This window comes from Lonchura striata, chromosome 2 (assembly GCF_050655825.1).
Source record: "Lonchura striata isolate lonStrDom1 chromosome 2, ASM5065582v1, whole genome shotgun sequence".
NCBI lineage: Eukaryota > Metazoa > Chordata > Aves > Passeriformes > Estrildidae > Lonchura > Lonchura striata.
In genome coordinates, this window is record NC_140704.1 from 145698811 (window position 1) to 145725701 (window position 26891).

Consider the following 26891-nt stretch of genomic DNA (forward strand, 5'->3'; position numbering starts at 1 on the left):
GAGACATGCTGAGTTCAGTGCTGGACTCCCCAGTATGACAGACAAGGACAGACTGAAGGGCCATGGAGACGATTAAAAGCTTGGAGAACTTCTCATAGGAGGAGAGGCTGAGAGAGTTGGGACTGCTCAGCCTGGAGAAGAGAAGGCCAAGAGGGATCTTATTCATGTGGACAGATATTCAATGGATAGAGGGAGAAAAGAAGAGCAACAGTTACAGTCAGTGGCGCACAGTGACAGGACCCAATGGGCAAGAAACTGAGACATGAGACATGAAATTGAGACATGAAATTCTATTTTAACATAAGAAAAAACTTTTTTGTTTAGGTGGTCAAACACCTGGGCAGATCACCCAAAGAAATTGTGGAGTCTCCATCCCAGGAATACTCAAAACTCAACTGCCTGTGGCCCTGAGCACCCTGTGCCAGCTGCCCTGCTATAAGCAGGAGTGTGGGCTGGACAGACCCCCAGTATGGCACTTTAGCTGTGGCATCTGCCTCCTCTTTTTCAGTCTGATATTCACCAGGCTGTCCCTGTGATAGGGTAACATTCCCGGCTGGCAATTCCACAGCAGCAAGATAATTAAACCAGGTGTAAAATGTTCCACACTGTGGAAGCTTGGAAGACAAGGGGGCTTTGTACATGTAGAAAACTCCAAAAGCTGAGCCAATTAAGGATTATTGTAATAACAGCCAAGGATTGTTGTGGCTGGAAAAGGGGCCATAGGAGGAAGGGAAGTGAGTCTGAGACAAACGTCCTTGTTCTGGCTCTTGGAGATAAGCAGAGACAGTCTAGAAAGTTACCTCTAGGGCGGGAAAAACTTATCTCTAAAAAAGTACCCCCACAGAGCCTGGGTGTGCACCCCAGGACACCCCATCAGCTGGCTTGGTGCTGGAGCCAGGACTGGTGATCTCTTTTTTCTCTCTTTCTTTCTGTCTTTCTCTCTCTTTCTTTTTAATCCATCTCTCTTCCTCTATCTCCCTCATCACCCCACCTTTCATCCCACTCCTTTTCCAAGCCCCACTGCTGTGTGCTTAGGTTGGAGGTTAGGGACTAACATATCCATTTCCATGCCAAGTGTGTAATTTACTAATAAAACTTTCTGAGTTTTTGTGAACCCCCTTCCTTCTGTCATTCCTTTTGACCATGACCATCTTGGGTGCTCCCTTCCCCTTAAGGCTGGGGCACTGCATGTACCATAAGTGAAAATTATGTGACTAAGCATCTTGTTCCCAACATTAGAAATGTTACACCAATATCTGTGCCTTTAATTAGCCTAACAGGACTTTTCAGCTGTAAATATTTAATTATGTCCTCTATAGAATTACACTAGATGGTTGTAGCACACAGGCAGACATCAAACCTCTTTACATTGTATATGCATTCTCACTCCTGGTTCTTTTAAAAATAAAATTGTATTTGGAATCATCAGTCCTGGCAAACTATCCAACACCTTTATTTCCAATTTCATTGTTCATTTATGATACAAAAGTCAAACTTTCACAGATAGTTCTTCAGAACAAAAAACCTAAATGATTTATACATAAACAATTACATGCAGCATTTATAATGTGCAGTACAAAATGTACACTGTTTAGAGGAGATACAAGCTGTGTATCATGCCAAGATTTAAACAAGGGTTATATAGACTAGTGCTGATGGTTACATTTCACAGAGACAGCTGTAGGCACTGCCTTGAAGCAAAGAAAAGACACAGTTCTGAACAGCTGTACTTGCCTCATCCTCAGGCCCCAACTCCTCATTTCAGGTCTGGAGAAAAGCCTTGGTCCTTCTCCATATTCATAGAACAGTTCTGAATTCATCAAAAATGAAGCTTGGCACGTGTGCTTCAACAACCTGAGGGACACAGGAAGGCACAGTCAGGTATTTGCATTATCCATTTGTTGTCCATTCATCCATTAACAAGCATTTCTGATCTATGACCGAGCACACACACTGCTGACCTGAACCAGCCTGGCACCAGGATGTGCTCCCAGATGTGCACAAAGCAAGGAAGGAACAGCACAGCCAGGGCTCTGAGGAGATGCCAGGAGCACAGGGACAGAGTAGGAATGATGCTGTCCTCTCTGCTGTGCTCCACACAGCATCAGCCACAGCTGTAGGACTGACACAGAACTACGGGCTGGGAAGAGGAGACTGGAAGAATCTCACTCTCTTCATTGTGAATATTATCTGGGAAATGGCTACTGAATGCTTACTCAAGAACCACAGAGGAACAGTCTGTATACAGCAATCAGGATTATTACTTATTTTTAATACTACGTATACATAATATGTAATTCTCAAATGTAGTTAAGTTGCATTAAACATGAAACAAAGTCTCTCTACAAGTAGATTTTTAGCATTTCCCTTGCATGTGAGACAAGGAAGCTGCCTGGGAAATCAGGCTATGGCAGGAAGTGAAGGAAAGACTGGATACAGCGTTTCACCAAAATCTGGACTTTCTAATTAGCTTTTTGCCCTGTGTTTAGAATACTGCTAAGTTTAGTATTACTTGGAAATATCTTGGAAATTCTATTTTATTTCTTTCCTTCCCAACAGCCCCCAGCATTATACACTGAATAATAAATTTAACAGACTTGTTTGAAATTAGCACAAACGTGAAATCCCTTATTTATCAGTATTCATCTATTTATTCCTATAGCAGTGGGACTGAACTCTACAAACCATGGCTGCTTCTGCATCAGCAAGACCCTGACTTGTTATTTGTTACGTTGGCTCCTTTGTAGTACAAATGGGAGGTGTGAGCAATGTCTCCCTGGCCAGATCCCTTCATTGGCTATAGTGGAGGGAGAGCACACATTCCCCGCTCCTTTTTCCAGGGAAAATGCTTGGGGTATTTAGGGGCACATTTAGAGATATGGAATTCTTTCTTACCTTTCTTGGTAACTTGGTGTACCGAATGTAATCTTCCAGGAACATGAGGGCACCCACTACATCAGCAGGCATTTCTGGAATCTTCTGGCTAAAATTAAAACCACCACAGAGATCACACTCTTACTAATCAACCAGTTACTTGGATTAAATTAACTGAAAATGCCAGCTTTCAAATAACACCATTTCCACTACCTGTCATGTGATTCCATTAGAAATAGAAATAATGTTTTAATCTTCTATTTAGTAAAATATATTGTTGCTATTGTCTAATGCAATCATGGAATGATTTGGGCTGGAAGGAACCTTAAAGCTCATGGAGTTACAACAGTCCTGCCATGGGCAGGGACAATTTCCACTGGACCAATTTTCTCAAGGCCCCATCAACCTGGCTTTGAACACCTCCAGGCATGGAACATCCACAATTTCTCTGTGACATCCGTTCCAGTGCCTCATTACACTCATGGGAAAAAATTTCCTCCTAACATTAATCTCAATGTCCCCCCTCTTTTTGTTTAAATTATTCTCCCTTTTCCTGTCCCTGTCTGCCCATGTAAAAAGACCCATTCCACCTTTTCTGTAAGATCCCTTCAAGTACCGAAAGACTGCAAATGTCAACTATACTCTGTTGGAACAGAAACACTGAGAAAGCAGTGGTTTTTCACTGCTGAAGTCCTCTTCACAGAGGTGATACTTGGGTAAAAAGTAAAACATGAATACCTTGTACACTGCTCCATTGTGGAACGAATAAACTGACCAATCAGAGCCAAAAATTGTTCTGTGTATCTTGAGTGAAACTGTTTCAACAGGGTAAGGAGCCCCAGAACCAAAGGAAGCCAGTCAATTTGGTCAGCTGGCCGCTTGCACACCACTCCTGCACAGAAAAAAACCAAAACAATACATGTTTATAAACAAGAACATATTCTTCTAGCACAGGCTAATTTATGTAATGTACTCTTTGTGGGTTTTGCTGTCTCCCCTTCTGTTTGCCCACACAAGAATGTCCAAAACTAATGTAACAACTGCATGTCTTCCATGCTGAATGGTTTAATGATTTTAACTGAGGCATAGGATAGAATGAGAAACCCAGGAGCCTGGATTGTGTTTCCTACCCTACTGTATTTGGCTTAAATAGTATAACAAAACTGTCTGAACTGAACTGATAAAGTCAGGAACTGTGTATTTTCTATACAGGTAATTTTAATATTGTCTCTACAGAAATTTCACACAGGTTTAAATTAGATTTAGAAAAACAGCAACTTACACATTACCTAAATTTCTGTTGTACTGAAGTTTGGGAAACTGGGAAATGAGGAATAGGAAGTTGATGGTGGGAAAATATGGCAGACGTTTTGTTGTTATGTAGATCTGAGGGAAAAAAAAGAGTAGTACAAGTCTTCCACAACTTATTTTTTTTTCTCAGCTAAGAAAAAAATAGAAAAAACCAAATTGTATCAAACACCAGAATGTACGCCCGACCTTATTTAATGGATTGTGAATGCCAGCAGCTTCCAGATAAGCTGTGATTTCATATAAAAGAGTGTTGTCTTCTTTAGGATAAGGCAGTAATGGATTCTGATAATGTGCCTCAATGTCAGCCAGTATTGCTCTAAAAGGAAAATAGATTATATTAAATAATTAAAAAAATATCCCTGAATAAACTCTACATGATGCCACATGTCATACTAATAAAACAATTTCAAAGATACAAAAACCTCTACAGGGCCACAATCAAGAGTAGAACACCTTTTCTGGAGTATCTTTTTACAAACATCAGATTTGATTCAAAATCAGTATCACACATATTCTGCTCCTTTTTCTCATCTAAATATGACTTCAGAACCAGGTATAAACAAATGCTATTAGAAACTGCATGTTCAAACTAATTACTTGGCAAGTACTTATTTTTAATGTTTTTGCTGGGTTAAAATTCAAATACTGATCAACAAAAATCTGCACACAAATCACATTCCACATTTTGCTGTATATTTTAGATTTTGTAATTTTTGATTTCTGTAGTTTAACAATTACATCACGATACATGCAGTTCTTCAGAACATTTTGCTTCTTACTTATTGAGATTTTCCAAAGCAGCAGCCAAATGCTTGGAGTCAAACCTGCAGGAATAATTTAATTCATTGGTAATCTGTCGTCTTAAAATCTGCATCTGACCAACCTGTTGACACAAACACAAAAAGTGTGGTGTGTTATACTGAATGCAATGAAGGAAGAGTGGAGCCAAAGACTGACCCCAACTGCACAGTGCACTCAGAGCAGAGATGTAGTCAGAGTGCTTCAAGTTTACACACAGTTCCTGGTCACAGGTACAGGCCAAAGGAAAAGGGCACAAAAATGTAACAGGTATAAAACCCCAGTTACTTGCTTTTCATTGGTCAGTGAAAACGCCTGTACTCTGTTTCCCACCTCTCTGCAAACTTTAGGGCCAGCACAGCAGAAGAAAACATCACAGAGGCTCATTACAGTCAACCTTCTCCTTCCCTGGCTTTTCCTCTTCACTCCAGCAACATAAACATTCACAGCATTCTGAGAAACACTGGTCCCAATGTATCATTACAGAGATAAGATAAAGAGCCAAGATCGTGGGACAGCTTGTTTAAATCTTCAGCACAGTACAATGCCTTCTGTGGCAAGGCAAGTCTGGGAAATGCTACTGCTCCAAACTTTATCCTTGGGCATATCATGGTCACAAGGCACTGCGAGGAGTCTCAAGGGTTCCTGACACTGAACACTAACTTAGTCTGCCCACATCAGATCTCTAGTGCCAGACTCTGGTTTTGGTGAATGATTTCTTATGAATCTCAGTGCTAAGCACTTTGTGGAATGTGAGGTACCCATACAAAGGAAGCTCAGGAGATCTTGCAAACCCAGGCCTGCTTCCTTTATGGTGCTACATAATTCCAAGTCAATATAATACAATATAATACAGTAAGCAGATTAAAAGATCACAGAATCACAGAACCATTAAGATTGGAAGAGACCCCTGAAATCATTGAGTCCAACCTATGACCAAACACCACCTTATGAACTAAACCCTGGCACTGAGTATCACATCCAGTCTGTCCTTAAACACCTGACAGTGACTCCACACTTCCCTGGCAGCCTGTTTCAATGTTTAACAACCTTTTCTATGAAGAAATTTCTCCTGATGTCCAACCTGAACCTCCCCTGGTGGAGTTTTAGGCCATGTCCTCTTGTCTTGTCACTGTTACCTGGGAGAAGAGGCCAACCCTCACCTGGCTACATCCTCCTTTCAGAGAGTTGTAGAGAGTTGTAAGGTACTCCCTGAGCGTCCTTTTCTCCTTGCTAAACACCCCCAGCTGCTCCTCACAGGACTTACCCTCTAGACTCTTCACCAGCTCTGTTGCCCTTTCCTGGACATGCTCCAGCACCTCCATGTCCCTCCTGAATGGAGGGGTCAATATAACCAAAGAGGCTCTAGTGAATTTTGACTAAGTCACATGAACCTACCTTCATTATGGAATCTAAATAAGCTGTCCAGATCTTCTGTGTTTTTGCAATTGCTGCAGAATAAACCTTGTTTGAATTTGCTGTAAAAGAAGAAGGGTGAAGCATTAAATAAAAGAACAAGTAAGAAGAGAAATAAGTGCAAGTGTACAAAGACAATTGCTTTATTCCATCTTAACGAGTAAGCACTTACCTATGATTCCTTTGAGGGGACTGACAGCACTCATAAGCGCTTTTAAGGTATCTTGTACTGACCTGTCACGCAATATATTTTTCTGAAACATACTGAGGAAATTCTAAACAAAAGAAAGAAATAAGTAAGTAAAATTATCACACATGCACTCTAGGATTAATCTTGACAGCACTGGAGCCACATTTCCATAGATGAAGTAGAGAAATTCTGTAGTTACAGTTTTTGATTTTTGGAGTTATGTTAATCAATGTTACAACATTAAGAAGATCCCCCTTGTCAGTATCAAATATCCACTATGGACAAGTAGTAATTCAGTTTTTCAGGAAGAACTGTGTTTGTTGATACTTATTTCCCTTAAAATCTCTAAGCAGGCTAGAACTAGATTCTTCTCAGGAAATAAAAAACTTGGTTTCACATAATAGGTACTAGGGAAACAGTAATTTCATAGAATTGACATCTTATGTATAATGATAGACCCAAACAATCTTTGTTGATATCTAAACAGAAGAATAGAAGATGACCCGAAGTCAACTTTTAAGTACACACAGAGTGTGTACTTCAGAAAGCATCACCACACAACCTGGAATTACACAGCACCATTTACTTAAGAGCACTAACTTCCATAACTTTATCTGTAACTGAAATTCTCACTTTTGGGGTTGAAAAACCATTTTAAAAATGCTTTTGATTTAATTTTATAATTTCAGCAATTAACAGGTTTAAAAAAGAATTCATTATTAAACAATGAAGCATTGTGGCCTTGAGAAACTGAAGTTCAAAAATTACCTGCAGCTCCTTTACTATCATGAAACACAGCAGCCTGTCTAGGCCATTGAGACCAAAGGTACCCAGAGTATCTTGGATCTCTGAGAAGAGACGACTGTTGGTTACTTCCTGATGAGTTTTGATATCATACCAGGTATTCATCTGGTCAATATAGCACGTGATTCTGAGGGAAAAAATCAGCAAACAACTTCAGAAAAAGCTGCAGACTGTTCCTGTGATACTCTCAGTAATGAGTTACCTTTCTTAGTCAGATGAGAAAGACTGTCCAAGTGTCTCTGGTGATGTTTAGCTATTCTTCTCTCCACCAGGGCTCTGTCACCAGTCCCTGATTTTTCTCTTCTCCATTATTTAACCCACTGTTTTCCTTCTTAGATTAAAATCACCACTTTTCTAGACTAACTTTAAAATCTACAGGATGGACTGGGTAAATCTGGTTTTAAATAAAGATAAGACAGCTAAGAAAAAACTATCTCTTGTAGTTTGGTTTGTGTATGGTGGAATTGGAGATATCCAATGCATAGTGACACAAAGTACTTACTTTGGGTCTGTGATCCTCAGGATTTCTCTGCAAAGACGACCAATAAATGTTACAGACTCATCCACAGGTGTGAATTTTGGTATAGGAATATGAGTAGACTGGTATATACTTTGCCAGTCTTGAATCTGAAAAATAAGTTTTACAGTAATTTTCAGTGTTCCCATTGGACCTTTTAAATTTACTCATAAATTTTCCTTTGGTTCCGTTTAAAAGGAGCACACTGTAACACAATATTGTAAATTACACATAGCAGAACACTATAAAAACAGAATAAAGCTAAGAGAAGACCCAATCTTACTACAAAAATATATTAAAATATTCTAGTTTGGGTACTGTCCTCTTATGTACAAATAATGCAGGGGGGATGCTGAAACATATGAGAATAAGCTGAGGACAGATGTTTTACACAATAGTTAGCATATTCAGTTGAAGTCACAATGGTATCAACAATGGGTACACATGCCATCAGTCACAGGCTCTAACGGCCAACTCTAAAGACATTTATCAACTTTTTTTGTTGTTTTGGGATTTGAGTAGCACCTTTGTTCTTAAGAAGTTATTGCATTCCTGTTCCACGTTGTAGTTAATAATACGAGACACTTCCTCTTGCCAAATTTTTAAACCATATATGTTGACATAATCCTGGATATATTCAAATGATCGATGGAACCCATCCATTGTAGCTGCCATTTCTTTCAGTTTGGGCATGAGTTCGCTTGGCTGGAGACAAACAACAACAAAAAGATAAAACCAGAACTGTGAACAGGTAGAATTCAAAGAAAATGTTAAAGGCTTCTGAATACCCTTATAGAACAACCTCTCAGCCAGATCTGAAAAGCACTGAGAAATTTATCAAAGTTTGATATCAGAATTAATTCTTACTAAATATTTTTTCCTCCTACTTTTCATATTTATTTTTCCCTTCAGTGGTGCTACTGCTTGATCTGGGAGATTCAACAATCTGGACAGGATCAAAACAAGGAGTCACTCCTTATTTTATCATTACCTAGCTATGTTTATTTGGCTTCTGTGACCTGTCAATCATCACCGACAAAGGCAGTACTGTTAATTCAGAATAGACAGGACACTTTGGAATAGAATAAAAATATATTTTTTAATTCTATGTACACTTGGAAGTTTATAAACTCATTTGAACATCAAATAAAGAAATCCAAATAACCTTCAGTAGTCCAAAACTTTTTTTACAAAAAGGAAATCTGCATATAAAAGCATAAATTATTTTTTAGAAGGCAGTATAATAAAAGAGGTCCCTGCACACCCAAGATACATAAAAAATTAAAACCAACCTTGGCTCTAGGATTAAAGATGAGGCCCCTGTGAAGAGCCAGGGCCACCCGTTTTACCAGTTCCTTCCTTATTCCATCCTCCAGTAACTGTTTTGGGTCCACCTAAGTAGAAGAAACACTTTTCCTTTAAAGTCAGAAAGGTATAAAAATATAACGGATTTATTTTGTACCAAGGAAGATATTGAATATTTTGATAAAACAGGAAAGCACTGTTAACAGATGCACTTAACCACCAGGGCTTGTTCAAAGAATAAAAAATGAACATTCTTCTCCTAGAAAATAAATTATTTCTTTAAGATGAATGTCAAAGATTTGTAGTTCCCATATTCAATTTTTCTTCATGATCCACTGAGAATGTTGTACAATTCTAAGGAGCTGGTAAGCATTAAGAAGTGTTTGTTTCTTCAAGAATACTTGCTTCTAGTTCTCAAAGAGGTATCAATGTAGCCTTAATGTAAAACTGCAGGACAGATTATACCAATGGAAGAAACAGCTCTTCACAAAAGCTCTCCAGCAGGAAAAACCTTCAAGATCACCAACTACAGTGGATGAATCTATTAACAATGGGGACTGTGGGCTCCTAGGAACCTGAAAAAAAATGTAGTTCTTATCCGGCTGCCAATTTAGGCATCACTGTTTGAAAATTTGTATGCAAACTTATATTTTCTTGTCTTTTTATTTTCCTTCGAGGTCTCATATATTGTGCTGAAATCTGTGCTAAAGTACTAATTGCCATCAAACAACCTTTTCCTATTGAAATAATGGATCATTACCTTGATGATACCAACTAAAGTTGTTTTCATCATGAGGATACCTTCTGTGAAGATTGAAATTGCATGGGTTAGCTTGGCAACCTGTAACAGAAAAAAACTCATTGAAGTGATGTGAATAGATGTAAATTATTACTCTAAAAAAAAATCCGTGTTTCCCAGTGATTGCTTCCTATTTTAGATTTAAATAATTTGTGCTGATATACTTTCAACTTTACATCTTGTTCTAGACTTATATAATTACCTTTCTTTTAGTCAGATAAATAGAAGTGTATTAGCAATAGGAAAAAACAGGTACCTCTCAGAGGCTTCAGAGGGATAACAGAAGGGAAGACCAGCCATATCTTGTGTGCACAAAAACTATGGACAAAACCCTCAGCTGGTACCTTTGAGCGGGCTGGGAACACAGCTCACAGTAGTTACTCTATAATAATGCCTGCTGCCACTGTGAGTCCACCTCAGCGTTTCCACTGATCTAATACAGTAGCACATTCACTTGAAGTTTTACAATTATTTACAGTTAATACTATCCTTATGCTCAGAGTTCAGACAAGCCAGCCTTTTGCCTTTCAGGTGTTTACAATACAGAATAGAGAAGACACATCCAGATCTACAGTTCAGCAGAATTTTTAAGTGAAAAGCTTTAGTATAAGCTGTTTTCCCTTTTACTGCCTCAAAATAAAACACTACTGAACATGGCCTTCTCCTTCACTCCTACCCACACACAAGCCAGACTTAATTTAAAAAGTCTCATGGGGGAGTTTAAATCTAATGCTCAGGACTGAACATCAGCTCAATTAGAGATTCTGCTTGTTTGCAGAAAACACCTAAAAAGTGAGCACTTTGGCAAAATCTCCAGGGAAAAGCTGGCATCCTAACTGATTATTAGATTCTCTGGGGGAAAAGACTGAGCTACTCAGGTATTTGCATTGCATCTTTCTCTACTGAAAATAAAACCACATAATTTTCATGTTTGCTCACTCTTCCAGACTGGTTACAATGCAGAAATAAAAAACAGAGACAAAATGAGCAACAGCAGCTTTATCTGGTCAAATCAATGTGCCTCCATTCTCTCCTCATTTGAGAGCTTAACCCTGCTGGCTTATTCAGTCTTTGACCTTTTCCTCTTGGAACAAGAATACCAAATGTGGAGGGATTCATTTCAGACTCATGTTTTCAGGGTTCCATCCTCTCCAACAAATAAAAATATATTTATGCTCATTTATAAATTTATTTAATTTTTATTCCTCTCCTCTACAAGAGAAAAAGTTTAAACTTCTACAAATGGAAGTGCAAAAGTTACTCATCTGTCCTTTTGAAACCTAAGGCATGCTCAAAATTAAAACTGATGGGTGTTATTGTAAGTAAACAAATCTGCCTTCACTGTTAAAATGTAACTCTATGGAGCTGTACAGATTTAAACTTAGGTTAAAGTTGGCCACCCATAAGGTTTGCTTTTTCAGAATTCCTTTTTTAACTGCACCTCATATCGTGGTCCCAGCTGAGCATAATCTCGTAGTTTGTCCTTATCAAGGCGAGTGGGCACTTCAATAATATCGTGAGTCTGAAGCTTTATGATTTTGAGAAGAGATGTAAACATGCTTTCCGGAATTATCTGTAGAACCTTGTAAATGAGAGCAGAAACACCCACAGTCAGTATATTCTCATTAGAAAATAACTATCAACTAATAAAAAATAATTAGAGAACAAGGCAATTATGCCTTACAAGCACTCACCTTTCTCACATAGGAAACCAACTCGCCAGAGTAATACTGGGACACACTCAGAAGGTCGGGGCTGTTCGCTTGATTGATACGGAGAAGTGGCAAATCAAGAGCAGAAGCAAGCTAGAAATAAAGTTAAAATGTTAACTTCACTTTTGTTTCTCTGATGAAATTTATATGCTTGAATTCTCTTGCTCAGGCTCTTATCCTACAACCTAAAGTACTAGATTCTTCCTAAGGAGCAGTGTTATACCAGGCTTTCCAAGAGAAAAAAAAAATTGTTAAAAGTCAATGAAGTGCAACAGCCCATAAGGCTACCTTCCCTAAGATTGATAAAATTGTAACAGCTGCATGGGACATTTCAGTTGTAATTTTATATTCTCATTCATGCTAATCCCCGTTCTTATTTCTACAGAGGGTACATTCATCTGAAGCCAGAGCTTCATTAACAGACAAAGTGAAGAGAGAATGTAACTTCTTATATTCCTTCAGCCTGTTCTGATCCATATGCAGAAGATCCCATCTGTGCACCAATGCCTCCAGAAAACAGCTGTAATGAGTAGAGGCTGGACCATGAGACTTACTTGCTTTACAGCAGGAATATAATTGTTGCATCATAAAAACATGCATAATTTGGTTTTATTTTCCTTCAAATTAAATTGAGTTAATTCAATACTATCTAAAAAAACTAGACATAGAAGATGCTGATAAAAGGAAGTCTAAACTGTTTTTTGAGCTTTTTGAACGAACTGCTTTAATTGACCCGCAGTGTCCAGGTACATTCAGTGTTGCTCATACTTACCTTTAGGAAAGTGGCTCTGAGTTTAGTTACCATAGATGGACTGACTCTTATACTGTCTTGCATAATAGATGTAAAGCTGGAGGAGGAAACAAAACCAATCAGTTTCTTCCCCTGGAACTGTTATTTTCAACTGTTTAATTGTATGTCAACAACACCAGTGTAGTGTGTAAATGGCACAGGAGATTACTAACAAACTTCACTAAAGGAGGATTTAGGTCTGAAGAGATATTGGTTAGAAAAACCCTACATGAAAAAGGGGAGGTGGGAAAAATACAAGGCATCAGGGAGTGTGAACAGCCATGACAATGAAGTAGCAGCTCAGCAAAATCCCACCATGGAAACAGAGTTCTTGAGCATTAGTCTTTCCTTGTTTGTTTTTGGCTGAAAAATGAACTCCAGTAATTTGTAGAACACTTAATAAGACTAAAGGATGGAGACAGGAGGTTAACAAAGCTGTTATAGTTAGAACAGGATAGACAGTAAAAAGTTACACCATCACTTAACCTGCAGTTAACAACCTGAGAAGGATGGATGTTAATTCCTATTCAAGCTGATTATAATTCAGTATACTCAACAACTCACAGAATAATGCTTCAAGAGTGTTTTTAAATTGAAATGTTTATAGTCTTAAGAACATATATGCATGTTATTTCCCACAAGTTTTATAAATGGTTACTGACTGGAAGAAAAAGGTCCTGCTAACATACCTGTCAATTAATTGCCAAGCATAAGAGAGATCACCAACTATCTGCATGGTGATCAAGACCTCTTCTTTAATGTTGATAGTTCGGATCATCTGATGGAGAAATTTGCGGGTATCAGCCAGAAACTGGCAAACTTGCAGGTTACTTTCTAGCTGGTGGAACTCTTGGACCTATATTTAAAAACAAACAAGTAAGACTCATAAAAGGACTCATTTTTGGTTGTTTTCTATTCATCTTTAAGGACAGCAATACAAACAGAATCAGTAAACTGACATTTCTGGATTTTAGCAGAAGTAAGACACTTAAATCCTGGCCTGTTATAGAGTGTATTAACAATATATTTCACAAAGTTATTCAAGGAGGTGTACTGTGAAATATCATTCTGAGTATTCTTTTATATCCTGGAAATATAAGAAGCACACACAAAAAAAAAACCAAAAACAAAACGTATTTTTTTTATTTTGCCTTTCAAATTACCCTTTCTAGTGAATAAATGAATTTATTTTCTGAATTTCTAAAAAAAAAACCTAATATTGCCAAATAATGTTAAATACTGAATTAATTTCTCTGAAAAAAACCTACAAACCCACCACTACAGGCAGCATGACATTTCATAATATATTTTACAGTACCAAGGTTTATACAAAACTTCTGCTTACCATATATATGTAACAGCAAAGATCTAATAGATTTAAACATTTGTTGAAATGCAGACCTGTTTTGTATCTCTGCTATTAAGAATCAGTACATGTGTAGAAAATGCTGTTGCTCCAGAAGGAAAAGGTCATTTATCTCAAAATGTCTTTTCCTTACCTCTTCCAAAGCCTGTATTAGCTGCACAGTTTTTCTGCCTGCTGCAGTGGAATCATCATAGTTCAGAGACATTATTTGCTTGGAGATTTCTCTGAACCAAGCCTGGAGATTTTCTATGAAAGAATTAAGAAAAATTTAATGAAATCTCTGCATATATGATAGGCAGCAAAAATAGAGGAAGCTTGCTAGCCAAAAGAAAGAACAAGCTATACACATGGGAGATTATTTTTACAAGTTTTTATTTCATTGGTATATTTCTAGTCTTTCAACATGTACACTTGTAAAGTGGTAAATGATCAGGCAAACTTCACATGCAATATTAAAAACACCTACCAACATAAATGGCCATTTAAAAAACCTTATTTTTACACCAGTTCAAGAGAAAAAAGTAAGTGTTTCAAAAAACAGTGCAAGGAATTTGGAAAGAAGCACAGATTAAACTTTTAAGTCCTTAGAGAACTTGGAGAATACCACTCAGTATAGATAAGTAAAAGAGGGTTTGAAAAAATGCTGATACAATTCAAATCCAGGTTACAGCCAGGGAAAGAATAAGGGAAGAAGTAAACCATCCCTAAATGTAATGGACATGATCTTCTCACTCCTTTGTACATAGAACATGGTAATGTGAACTCCATTTTACATACAGAAGTGAACTGACATTTTATAGTTTTAACTGGTATATCTAAAGGAATGAAAAATGCTTTTAATCTAAATATTAGGTACCTAAATATTGCTTACATATGGAATATGTGCTGAAAATCAGAATAAGACAAGAGATAAAGAGAACTCTTTGGCAGCTGAGGAACATGAAAATTGTTCTTATCACTATTAGACTAATATATTTCATTTTGGCATCACTTTAGAAATATAAATTGAAATAACTTTTTCCCCCGCAGTATAATTTTTAATAATTACCATTTTTCTCCACTCTAGTAAGAGGTTTAACTCCTGAGAAGACATCAGCAAGCTCAGTCATCCTTTCAGATCCCTCTTTTTTATAGTTCTCCCATTTTGCTTGTTTTTCTGACAGCATCTGCTTGAACATCTACTGAAACCCAAAGCATTTGGTTTATAAAACTGGAAAGGAGGCATATCACTATAGATGAAATAAAATACTGAAAACAGATGGAACTGACTAAGTGATTTCTACATAACTTCAAGATCTTGCCAGAATATTAAAAATGAAATTAAAAATATTTTTAAGAAATACAGACAGTGTGATGGACATACAGTGACAGAAGCTTACTGAATTTTGTAGAACAATACTATGAAGATTTTTTGATTTTTAGTCACTTTTAAAAATACCCAGTGAATTTTTCAGGTTACAGATCTTAGAAGATTCTGGTTAGCAGCACATTACCTCTTTTAAAATGAATTCAAATTGAGCTGTATCCAGAAGTAGCTGGAAAAGGATCCTGGAATTGTACCTTGAGTCTGTTAAAATTTGATCCTTTATTTGGCGGAGACGTTTGTTATTTGGATCACAAGCTGAAAATGGAAAGACAACATTTCCCCACTGTTACACAGAATTTGGCCAAACTTTTCAATCTTTGTAAATACATTAATTTTTAATAGCTTGAAGGCAAAACCATTTTGCTCTGGTCTGCAAATCCTCACTTGTTTTCCATTTACATGGACTAACTCTTCCTTTGAATAGGATACAATTAAGGTTTCTGTGGTGCTTCAGCCTCCTTAAAACTCCTGCAGGTTTCTGAAACTAAATGTGAATTTTGTCCATCTGACCAAGAAGCCTTGAGATCAGTATTTCTAAAACCATTACAAAAATTGTATGGAGGTGTAACAGAAGCCCTCTTGCATATCAAGAAGCCTCAAAGACAGCCCAAGGATTTAAAAAAGGGAATTGTCTAAATAGGTCACACCCAAACTCACATGAGAGACATTACTCAACAGTTTCAGCTGAATTTCAGTTCAACAGAACAAAAACCTTGGCTTCAACCTGTTAATTACTAAGATTTTAAGAAGTTGGCTACTTCTTTCTTTTTGGAGCTGGGTAAAACTTTTAGAATGATGTATTTCTGCAGAATATTATTCAACAATATCATGACTTCTACTACTTTTTGTAGCTGTGTTTGAGGAAATGCATGGGCCTTCAGACAAGGCTTTAGGAGACTATTTGCAAAACAACAGCTCAACAATCTCCTGCAAACAGTAGAGGAAACTGCTGACCTCAACAGCAGCAGAACTGAACTTCCCTCAGGGCCCAGAACGAAGCCCCAGTGGAGCAGGACCCACAGCTCAGCAGCGTCTCACCGGTGTCTGCCGTGTGCAGCATCAGCCAGCGGATGGCCACGTTGCAGTCTCGCAGGCAATTCAGCAGCTTGGGAATGTTGTCCAGCACCAGCTCTTCCCTCAGACAGCCCTCCTTGAGGAACTGCTGCACCTGCGTGTGCACTCGCTCGGTGACTGCAGCATATCTGCTGGCCTTAACACACAAAGCCTGCATCAATAACATCCTTGCCTCAAATGGAATACACCACGTTTCCGACAGCTTAGCAGGCGCACGGTCAAAAAAAAGTGCTATAAAATTATTATTATTACTAGTAGGCAATATTATACACTGCAAGTGCATGACAAAGGATGCAAGAAAAACTTTAAAGCAAGGCAATAGTTGTCTAAGATTTATATAGCCCTCAAAGTAAAGTGAGATACACAAGAAGTGAACGTTGCACAAGTATTTCTCACAGGTGGTCAGGTTGAAAACCCTTAGGAATAAAACTCTGGAATTACCCAAAGAGACCCAGAGAGCTGAGAGAAGACTTTGATAAGCAGTTTTCCTATGTCAGAAAACAACCCGCACACACAGCACACATGTTCCCGCAGAAAGTAGTTCCAGAGTCCAGGCTACACAGGAAGCATAATGTTTCAAAAATGCAGACTTTTTATATATATATCCACTTATACACTCTCTAGGAATTATTCCTAAAAAATGGTACTAATATTTTATTTCCTAATGGGAAAGGACAACAACAAAAATCTATCACAGAAGTGAGATACTTATTTGTCACTGTGAGACAGTCATAAATTGAAAAACACACTGTATCTAAGAAGGCTGCTCTATATTTCTTTTACAACATACTGTCTTTTTATACTCTTTCACAAAGTTTATACTTATTCATTGGTCAGAATAAAGCAACATAATATTCATTGGAGCAAGGCCTGCCCCTCCTTTATCTCTCTCCCTCCTTTGTTTCCAGCCTGAAGGCCTTGGTAAAGCTCATTTCAGGAGCAAAGGCAACTCTTATTGGCTCCTCTCTTTCACTAACCCTTTCTGGCTCACAGATCAGCTGTGAGCCCCTTCCATACTTATTACTAATTGAATTCTACTTGGTTAACTTCTTCTCTAAAGATGAAGGAAAAAATCCTATTCATATTCCCTAAGTCTGCCACACAATATAGTACATACATTGTATGCAGGAAGAAAAGACTCATGCATTATTGATGTCATATACTTCAGATGCCCACACATCTTGCATCTTGCTAAAAATATTTAATGCTGGTTTATGTACCTGTTCTTTGACATTTGAAAGATCCAGAGTGTAGTTGAGGGCAGTTTTAGCAGCTTTGTAGGGTTCCCATGCTTCTGCCAGATTGACAGTGATTCCCATGTAAATGCTAATGACCTAAAATTGGAAGCAGAAAACAAGAAGTTGTATTTATGTTATTATTAAGAAAAATACAAGGTTTGCATTTAGCAATATGACAGAAAAGGATATGCTGTGGGTATAAGTAAGAGATAACTGAACTTTTTTGGTAGTAGTACTCTTGGGTGCACCACCTTGGCAAAGCAAGACTTTGAAACAAAAGGCACAATTAATTAGAAGCTTAGTTCTGAAAACAAGATGGCAGCTCTTTCAGTCACTATATATGATACTCAATTTTTTTCTCCATGAACTCATAACTTATTTTTCATTTCCATGATGCTCTAAAGAAGATTGATAAAAGCAACTGGGGGAAAAAACTATGATAGGGAGGGCAAAATGAGATTAATTAATCTTACTGTGAGGATGCCCAAAGGACCAAATTAAACTGTAATGCATCTTTCACAGTGACACAACAGAAAGAAATTATAATTTAAAGTATGATTTTTGAGGAGCAAAGAGAAAATGATTTCAGACTCCTGGAACAAGTTTAAGAATGATTAAAAATACAGATTTGTGAGTAAGTAACAAGTATTTGTAACATAATTAATTTAAAATTGAAGACTTGGTTTACTGATAGAAGAAGGATGTACATAGCTGTGGGATTATGAGCTTTGTCACAATGATGCTCCAATATTCCTCCATACAGGCATGATCACACTGTCAGCCTTTGAGCTCTTCTGGCAGTGTCAAGGAAAGGCAAATGGGACCCAAGTCTGCTGATATGAAAATCTCTCTCATATTGTTGAGGTGAAGCTCATATTTCCTGTAGATGACAGCTCCTCACAAGGAACTGCAGGAAGTTCAAAAGGAACTTAGCACTTCAACTGCTAAGAAAAATTTGAAATCAGCCTAGGAGTTCGAGTATTTTGTATGATGCAGTTAACTTCCATACCTGACCACAAGAAGATAGGTGTTGTCTAAAAATATCAATTTGTACTATGAAGTCAAGTTAATAAAAATGCTGGCATAATCAAAAATTTGCAGTGTCACATTCTCATTGCTAAAAATAAGCCTTTTAGTTCTCCAGAAAAAGAGGAATTCTAATGTCTACTGGAATAGCCAACTACTGCAGTTTCTTCCCTACCTCCTTTACTGTTCCACTTATGGTACAGAAGAATACAACTTGAAGCCAACAGAGATACATAAATTAATGTACAGTTTCTTTGTTAAGTCTGATTCCCTTTGATATAGACAACCCAGGGGCTCTATTCTTCTATGCCAGCCTATTTTAACAGCAGTTTTTGTAGACTAGGGATTCTGGGTAGAAATCCTAAATCTCAGTACTGAAACGTAGGTAATTCCATTTTAATTACTATTCCTGGAAAGGTCGATAGAAGCACATGTAGTGACAGCTTTAGCTTCTATGTTATTTGGACAACAGCACAGAGCTAATCGTTAAACAAGTTTTCAAAGAACATCAGTGTGGGATGATTTGTTGGGGACCAAGACTGTCCTCTACAGCATTATTGACACACTGCTAGAATTCACCAGCAGAAACCACATGAAGGTCAGAAATGACAAACATAAAGTTGTGTACCTGGGACAAACCCAAACCCTTGCAACAACACAACTGGCTGCCTGTGACACAATTCTGCAGAAAAGGATTTAAGTGTCCTGCTGGACAAAACAAACATGAATCAGACACACAGTCTTATGACAATAAAGAATAATTAGACACTGGGCTATGCCAGACTGCAGCCAGCACATTGGGGGAAGGGAATCTTTCCTTCTAGTCAGCTCTCATGGGGTCTCATTGAGAGAGATGGGTCCAGATTTGGGCTCCTGAGACAGACATGCACAAGCTGGAATGAAGTGAACAGGAGGCCTAACACAACTGTGGGGATGCAGTATGTAAGAACAGGGTTTGCTTAAGGTGGAAGAAAGATGTCAAAGAAATCTGACCGTGGTTTTCCACCACCTAAAGGGAAGTTACGACTAAGACAGAGCCAGACCCATCTCAGAGGTTCACAGTGAAAAGACAAGAAGCAACAACCACAAGCTGTAACAAAGGAAATTCCAGTGGTAGAGAAGGAAGGAATTCTTCACCATCAGAGTGATGCAGCACAGCCAGAGGTGTCCATAGAGGCTGCAGAGTCTTCACCGTAGGCATTTCCAAAGCTAACTGGGCAAGGCCTGGGCAGCTTGATTTAGCTTTGAAGTCAACCCTGCTTTGAGGAGAAGGCTGGACTAGAAGATGCCTCAAACGCCTTCCATCACACATTTTCCTGGGACTTATTTTATCTTGATGGTATTAGAGTGCAGCTGACTGAAGCATTTAAGACAATAAATTACACTTTCAAAGGACAGCCTTCCATGCTTATCCACAATGTTTGACTTGGACTGCTTCACTCTGAACAAAGTAAAATTTCCACAGAGAAGAATCTGTTCTAATTTTAGGTTATTATTACATTTCCATAACACATACTGTAACAATAATTTCAATTGATAACATCAAATCCAGGGAACAGTTTTAAAACAGAATTAGTTTTTACCCAATTATCTGGAAAGTACTTATCCACAATCTCTCTCATTTTTGCTTGTTGAGTGTGAAGAATAGAAGGGTCAAAATACAGTATCACATAGAGCATAGCAGCCTGAGTAGCCAGGGCAGTGCTGCGGTGTTCTGGTAATGGATATGCTGAAACCTGGAAAAAGTAACAAAACAAAGCTGAACATAATACAGTGCATCATAAAGCACCTGAAAATATTCCTGGACACATTAAAGAGTGCAGTGTATATATACTATGGGGCAAGAAGTTTATTTAGGTAAGTTGGACATGCTTACTCATACACCATATTTACCAAATGTATTTCCAAAGTGTAAAAGTTGACTGCATAGATGTGTGCTACTTTTAACAGGCTACAGTAAGATTTTACTATGCTGTAAATAAGTCAAGTAAGACACGTCCAATCATAAGACATTAAACAAAAATGGTACTTTTTACTGCAAGGCTAACCAAGTACTGCAGCAGATTGCCCAGAGAGGTTCTCTGCTTTGTATCTCTGGGGATACTCAAAATCCAACTGAATGCAGTCCAGCGCAACCTGCTCCAACTGACTGTGCTCGAGCCAGGTCGGACTAGCTGACTTCAAGACCTACAACCTCTGACATTTATTTTTCTCTGCATTTCATGGTTGGTAATTAACCTGAGAATGAATTTGATGCTCCCCTTTACTTTAAAGCCCTCTTTTATCTCAGGTGGCTTACCTGGTTGTAAATGTCATCTGAGCGTAGGCGGCCAATAACCATGCTAATGAATGTTTCACTTATAGGAACCCTGCTGAAGTAACTCTCGGGGTAGTTTGGAGGTCTTTTAGCTCCAGGTTGGCTCGAGTATCCAGTGCTTCGAAGCAATTTGCAAATATCATCTAAATTGGAGTCAGCAGAGGATCGGGCTGCACTGTTTTACAAATAAAGAGGAACAAAAATATGAGCTATATGACCTAATAATTTCCTTTTCTCCTACCCTTTGTAACCTTCTCACAAGAAAATTAATAAATACTAAAGTCTAAAGAAGATTTTTGGTTGTTTATTCCATTAATATCATTTTATAGGACACTGGTGAATGTCTGTACTAAAATTCCAGATAAGCAGAAAAAGCACAAACAGAAAATTAAACTCAGGAACAGAAAGAATGAGTTTATATTCAGAGAAGAATTTGTTCCTTTTTTTTTTTTTTCCTTATTTTTTAAATTTTCATTTTCTTTCTCCCAATTTCTGAATTCCCTTTGTCAATTCACTTCTGCATTCCAGAGTTAAAGAATCTCTCCTTACATACTGAGAGGCATGAACATAGTCAAAGTAGCATTTTTGATCTGTGGAAGGATTTGCACTGATACCCTTTACGACCCCAGCTGTTACACCCTGATGCTGAGAACCTACCCTGTAAAACTTGTTACTGATTTACCTAAAAAGCACTCTAACTACAAGAAGTCTGACTTGCAATACACTTGTCACCTCAATAGTCAGGACTTTTCAGAAAGTTTCCTTGCACATTAGGGCACCTGTGACACTTTCATAGCTGGCATTTGCAGCCCAAAAGCTTTAGCTGAAAGTTTATTTGTAGACTGCAAATGTCTGTTGTAACAGAATACAAATCTGTTGCTCATTTTGCAGCTGAACTTGCAAAAACAGATAAAAGCTAAAGCAAGGAGTTCTACTGATATACTATTCAGAGAGTTCTGAATTATCTGTATAAAGTCAGTTGATTAAAAAGGTGTTAATATTTCCATTTATCTTAATTCAATGACCTAGGTTACTGAATATACTGGAGGTTACACATTTCAGCCTTGAGTGCCTCTGTACAGCTATATATATGACCTGTATCGGTAGTAGGAAACCAACATTCTTTCCCTGACTTCTCCTTCAATCTTCTGGTCAATGACCAGGAGCATGACTCCATATAAGTACAGGGCTTCACACTGTTTGGAAAGAGAAAGAATGAAGAAAGAAAATCACATAAACATGATTTTGCAGCAACATTTAAAGAAAAACTTGTACTGGCGAATTAACCCAATGTCAAAAACGTAATCAACGCAACATGAAAAATGGCAGGCTGAGGATTTTTGCTCTTTGTCCTGCTTGAAGTGAGTCACACCACTTCCATGCATTTGGGAAAATTACATTTTTGTCTAGTGTGGCACTTGCTGAGTAGGTTAATTTTCTACTATTATAAAACTAGTCAATACTCACTAGAAGCTGTTTTCCATCTTCATTAAGGAGGACGGTTTCTAATGTTTGCTGAATGTAAATTCCTTCATTGAGGTCATCTAAGTATCTAGGAATCATGAGAAAAACTTCGGTCATTGACTATTTTGCTCTCAAACTAGAACTCAATCCGTGACATTTTCTCTGAAAGCCAACCAATGCATCAGAACATTTCCCTAGTACAAGAAGCATGGCGTTTTTCAGACAAAAAGAAGAGAGGCGCTCCTAAAAAATGAGAGATTGGAACCCCCCTAGCTAGTGCCAACCAGTTGGCAAAAGTTTCCTTCCATATCCTGATGGTGCATGTGAAAGACACTGAAGAATACCCAGCAGCTTACAGCTCATCCCCTTAATCTGGTCATGGGTGGATAAAGCCTGGGAAGGCTGCTATGCAATAATGTAGTAAAACTGTCATATTTTCAAGTTACCTAAGTAAACCTCCTGGAAATACCATAAATTGATCTCAATTGCAATTTGGAAGATAGAGCTAGAAATAGAGTATGTTCACCTGAATTAACAGAAGATTTATTCCTATTAAAGGATCTTCTAGTAACATGACTTCGTAAGTAATATCAAACATTTAATTTTTTCACATAACATTAATAGTAAAGCCAACTCTCACGTTTAAGATCCTCAGTAACTTTTTCTTAGAGCATTTAATGAAGCTTTAATTTTGCTTTTTACATGTCAAAGTAACAAGCTTGAGAATATGGCATCTTCACTAAAAGATTAAGTTCAAGAAAATAATGCCAATGAAAATTAAAAAAAACCCTCAAACTACCTAACATTCTGTTTTGCAAGATCGAAAAAAAAAAATAGCTTAACAATATGGATTCTCCTTTTATTTAAAAAAAATCTTCAGGACAATCTCTAAGATAAAGAAAAACAAACTCATAGTTATAGTTGAGGAAATGAGGTAGAGAGGTTAAATGTTTTCAAGTCATATATTAACCTGGAAGGGAACTGTTGGAGTAAAAGTTAGTGCTCACTTCAGCAACAACCCAGGTTTGTTGATGCACATGAATGTGCTTCAACAAGGAGTATATTGGGTCTCTAAGGAAAAAGCTTCTAATCAATAGGACAAAACAGAAATCTAGTCTTTAAGAATCTGTATGTATTCAAGATACCATACCTGTTTAAATCTACAATGTATTTATGTACACTCTGAAAAGCTAAATAAAATCTTGTCAAAATTTCAATGTTGTTTTCACGAAATTCTTCATCTAAATCCAGTAACTCAGGCTTGGCTTCCAGTTTACCTTCACATATCTCAGGCCCCTGAAAAACAGAAACTCACCTTTAGAGACAATACTTGACTTTGATCTCTACTTGACTTCTCTACAGTAGGACACAGACCATGTACAACCACCCCTGTGTGCAAACTACAGTTATCATTTCTTACCAAAACAAGGATCTGTAGTTTTCTAACCCAGTTTGTGGCTAAATATTGATTCCATAAAGATGAGTTTTCCACATTGTTACAATCTGCAATGACTTTAAATTGATTTATCCAATGGAAAAGAATAGTCAATGCTTTCAGTAAAGCCCCAGTATATCTGAAGGCACTGGGTGCTTTCTATAGTGCTAACTATCTCACTGATGGAATTTTTTTCCTTTACCCATTTCTTCTGGTTGACTTCTCAGATAGAAACCACAACATTGAGGGCTCAGAAAGCGTAGTATCTTCTCATATATTCAAACTGCTTCAAAATATTAGACATGTTTTTTCCACACTCTACATGTGTAGACAGTACTTGTCTCCTGAATTAATGCAGACACTTTGTCATTAACAATCATGGGGGAAAAAGATTTGGGATGAAGAACCTGACTTCCTTAAAGCAATAATACAACTTTTCTAGCCCTTTACCACTGTCGTATTTCTCATAAGCACCACGCAGTATTAGCATCACCAACTAAAGGAAAATAATGCTAAAGTTTAATTGGAAGTACTATTAAAATGCAATTGAAAATATCCAGCTGACAATTTGAGTTTTTAAAAATACTCTTTGCTTCTCTTTCTGTGCAAAATATCTACATAAAACAAAGGATAAAAACAGGTGCCAAACTGCCTATGAAGTTAAAATGGACAAAGTAACTAGTCTCAACTTTTCAAATCTCAAATCTTTCCTCAGAAGTAATTCTAAGAATTGTGAATACAGAAGGGGTGCATTTGCAGTAAAAATATCTGCAAATTCTCTAATCTTTGCTTTAACAGTATGACTTCTATGGATTTATTTGATTTTAATGATGAAAAACAGCACACTTATGCTTTCTTAACATTCAAATTTACTGAGGCTTTAAGGATTACTGTATTTCTTACCAATTACAGCTATCTGCTTTTAGACTTTTAAGTAATTTGTGCAAAAAAAAAAAAAAAAATTCTACCAAACACCTAGATCTAAAGGTAACTGTGAAATCATTTGTGCTCTGGATTTTCAGTATCCAAACCTCATGGTGCCTGAAATTTACAACTCCTACTACAATCAAATTGACTTAAAAGTGCCTCCCTTGCTTTATTATTAACATTTCTTGTATTGGACAGTCCAAATAAAGTCAGATTAGACAGTCTCTGTTGTTCCTTCTTAATCATGGTGGAAAACGACAGAGGGAATTTTGTATTAAAAGCTTAATTCTGAAAGAGAAATAAGGGCTTTCCATGGACACTTCTCCTTGACTTATTTATTTATTTATTCAGTGCATGTGACAAGTCCAGAGGAAGAACAATCACAGCACTGTCAGACAGGAAAGCAGAAAGCAGTTTTCATGGCTGCAAAGAATAAGCTACAGATTAACAGAAGAAAGATGGGCATGCTGCCCACGGCACTGCTCTGAAGGGAAACAAACAACCATGCAGCCTCAGAACCTGCTGGAGGAAGTTTAATTTAGTGGTCCTGCAGGAATTACTACCACTACCACTACTACCACTACTACTAGTGCCACTACTACTACCTCCCCAGAATCCAAGACTCATGTCTTATATAATTGATATCTATCAAAATTCACAGCCAGATGACACATCAAACATTTTGGAAGATGTAATAGTAATAAACACAATAGTCAGGAATGGCTGTATCACAAGCTAAAACATCCTCATGTTGGACAGCAATGCTTTAAGGAGAAGTTTAACAATAAAAGGATTTACCTTGAAATAACTGAAATCAAATATGATATCTCCATACTTCTGCTGATCAGCCTTGTCCTTTAGTCTGAAAACACCAGGAATAAATTCGGAAAGTCTCAGAAGTTCTGCAATGATGGCATTTCCACAGGAAACAATCCGAAGAATTGCCTGACCACAGAGATTGTTTTCAGCCAGAAAATCCACCATTGTGGAGCTCAGTGTGACAGAGCAGCAGAAGTCCTGCAGTCTGATTCTGATCCTTACTCTTTAGGTTACTGGAAGCAGAAAGCCTGATGAAGAGACCAGCCACGCCATTAATAACCTGTAAAAACAAACCCACACACATCCAGCGTGGTTTATATTCATGTTTCTGATAATTTAATTTGTGGATATTTAAGCATACTCTCCAATCTTTCAAATTATGAAATCTAAATTATCCACAGCTTTTGAAATGAAAAAATGCACAGAATTCATTTTCAGCACGTACACTTAGTTTGAGAAGTGAACTGTTTGAGCAGGCAGGGGAAGTGTGATCTTTTGAAGAACAGTTGAAGAACACTATTAAAAAATGAAACAGTCACAAATAGTGAAGCAATTATGACCAGGCGAGGAGATTGGGCCCAAGGAAAGCAAAGTCACTTCACAAAATGTGTTTTTAAGATTCACTTTAAAAAGTCAACCGAAGTGATCATAAGGGCTTTAGCAATAAGGAAAACTTTCATAGCAAATGGAAATGACAGAGCTCCGTTCATTATTTATTGCTAAAGGACGAGCTTCCATGCTGTGCTTGCATTTCCTGCTCAGTTTTACTCGTTCACGCGTCTCCTGCGGGACACGGCGTGCAGCGCCAAAAATAAGCGTCTGTGCTTCAAAAACACCTATGGAAAATTATGACCAGGCTTGACTTTTCACCAAACACTTTCTGGAGCATTACGATAATTTGACAGTGCGCTGTCCCAAGGCAGTTCTGACCCAGAAGGAGCGGCCGGAGCCCCCCCAGGTGCCCAGTGCCGCCGCAGGCTGCGCTCCGCAGGGCGCACAGCGGCTCCAGGGCGGCAGCGGCCGGACGGGCTCCGAACCCGCTCCCGTCCCGTTCTGTCCCGTCCCGTCCCGTTCTGTCCCGTCCCGTCCCGTTCTGTCCCGTCCCGTCCCGTTCTGTCCCGTCCCGTCCCGTCCCGCTCCGCCACCGCCGAACTCACAGTCTGCGCTCAGGCGGCCCCGCTCCCTCGGCGGCTCCCGCCGGCACCCACCCCGCCCGCCCCGCCCGGGAGCGCCAGCGGGCAGGGACGGCTGCGGGCTCAGGAGGATGGAGGGAGGGTGGGAAGGACGGGAGGGAGGCGGCGGCGCTCCCTGTGTCGTAGCCGAGCCCTCCCGTCACATGACGG

The 26891-nt window shown here is 38.2% G+C and overlaps 1 protein-coding gene across 2 annotated transcripts; it reads right to left on the minus strand.

Moving 5' to 3' along the window:
- Window positions 1-1429: 1429 nt before the first annotated feature.
- WASHC5 (WASH complex subunit 5) lies at window positions 1430-26879 on the minus strand. Of its 2 annotated transcripts, none has more exons than XM_021542343.4 (29): window positions 26706-26879; window positions 25528-25828; window positions 23518-23663; window positions 22371-22455; window positions 21999-22099; window positions 20886-21078; window positions 20170-20322; window positions 17543-17656; window positions 16287-16458; window positions 15376-15503; window positions 14931-15060; window positions 14016-14128; window positions 13206-13372; window positions 12499-12574; window positions 11709-11819; window positions 11456-11596; window positions 9976-10056; window positions 9203-9304; window positions 8436-8615; window positions 7896-8020; window positions 7358-7520; window positions 6572-6674; window positions 6382-6461; window positions 4965-5068; window positions 4372-4501; window positions 4164-4260; window positions 3613-3766; window positions 2896-2983; window positions 1430-1854 (listed from the first exon to the last, which is right to left on the minus strand). In XM_021542343.4, the coding sequence occupies exons 2-29, from the start codon at window positions 25711-25713 to the stop codon at window positions 1798-1800; spliced, it is 3480 nt and encodes a 1159-aa protein (XP_021398018.1). In that variant the 5' UTR covers window positions 25714-25828; window positions 26706-26879; the 3' UTR covers window positions 1430-1797. The 2 variants fall into 2 exon arrangements, with proteins under 2 accessions (XP_021398018.1, XP_021398019.1); XM_021542344.4 differs by having other exon boundaries at window positions 25528-25796; window positions 26706-26831.
- Between the last annotated feature and the right edge of the window lie 12 nt (window positions 26880-26891).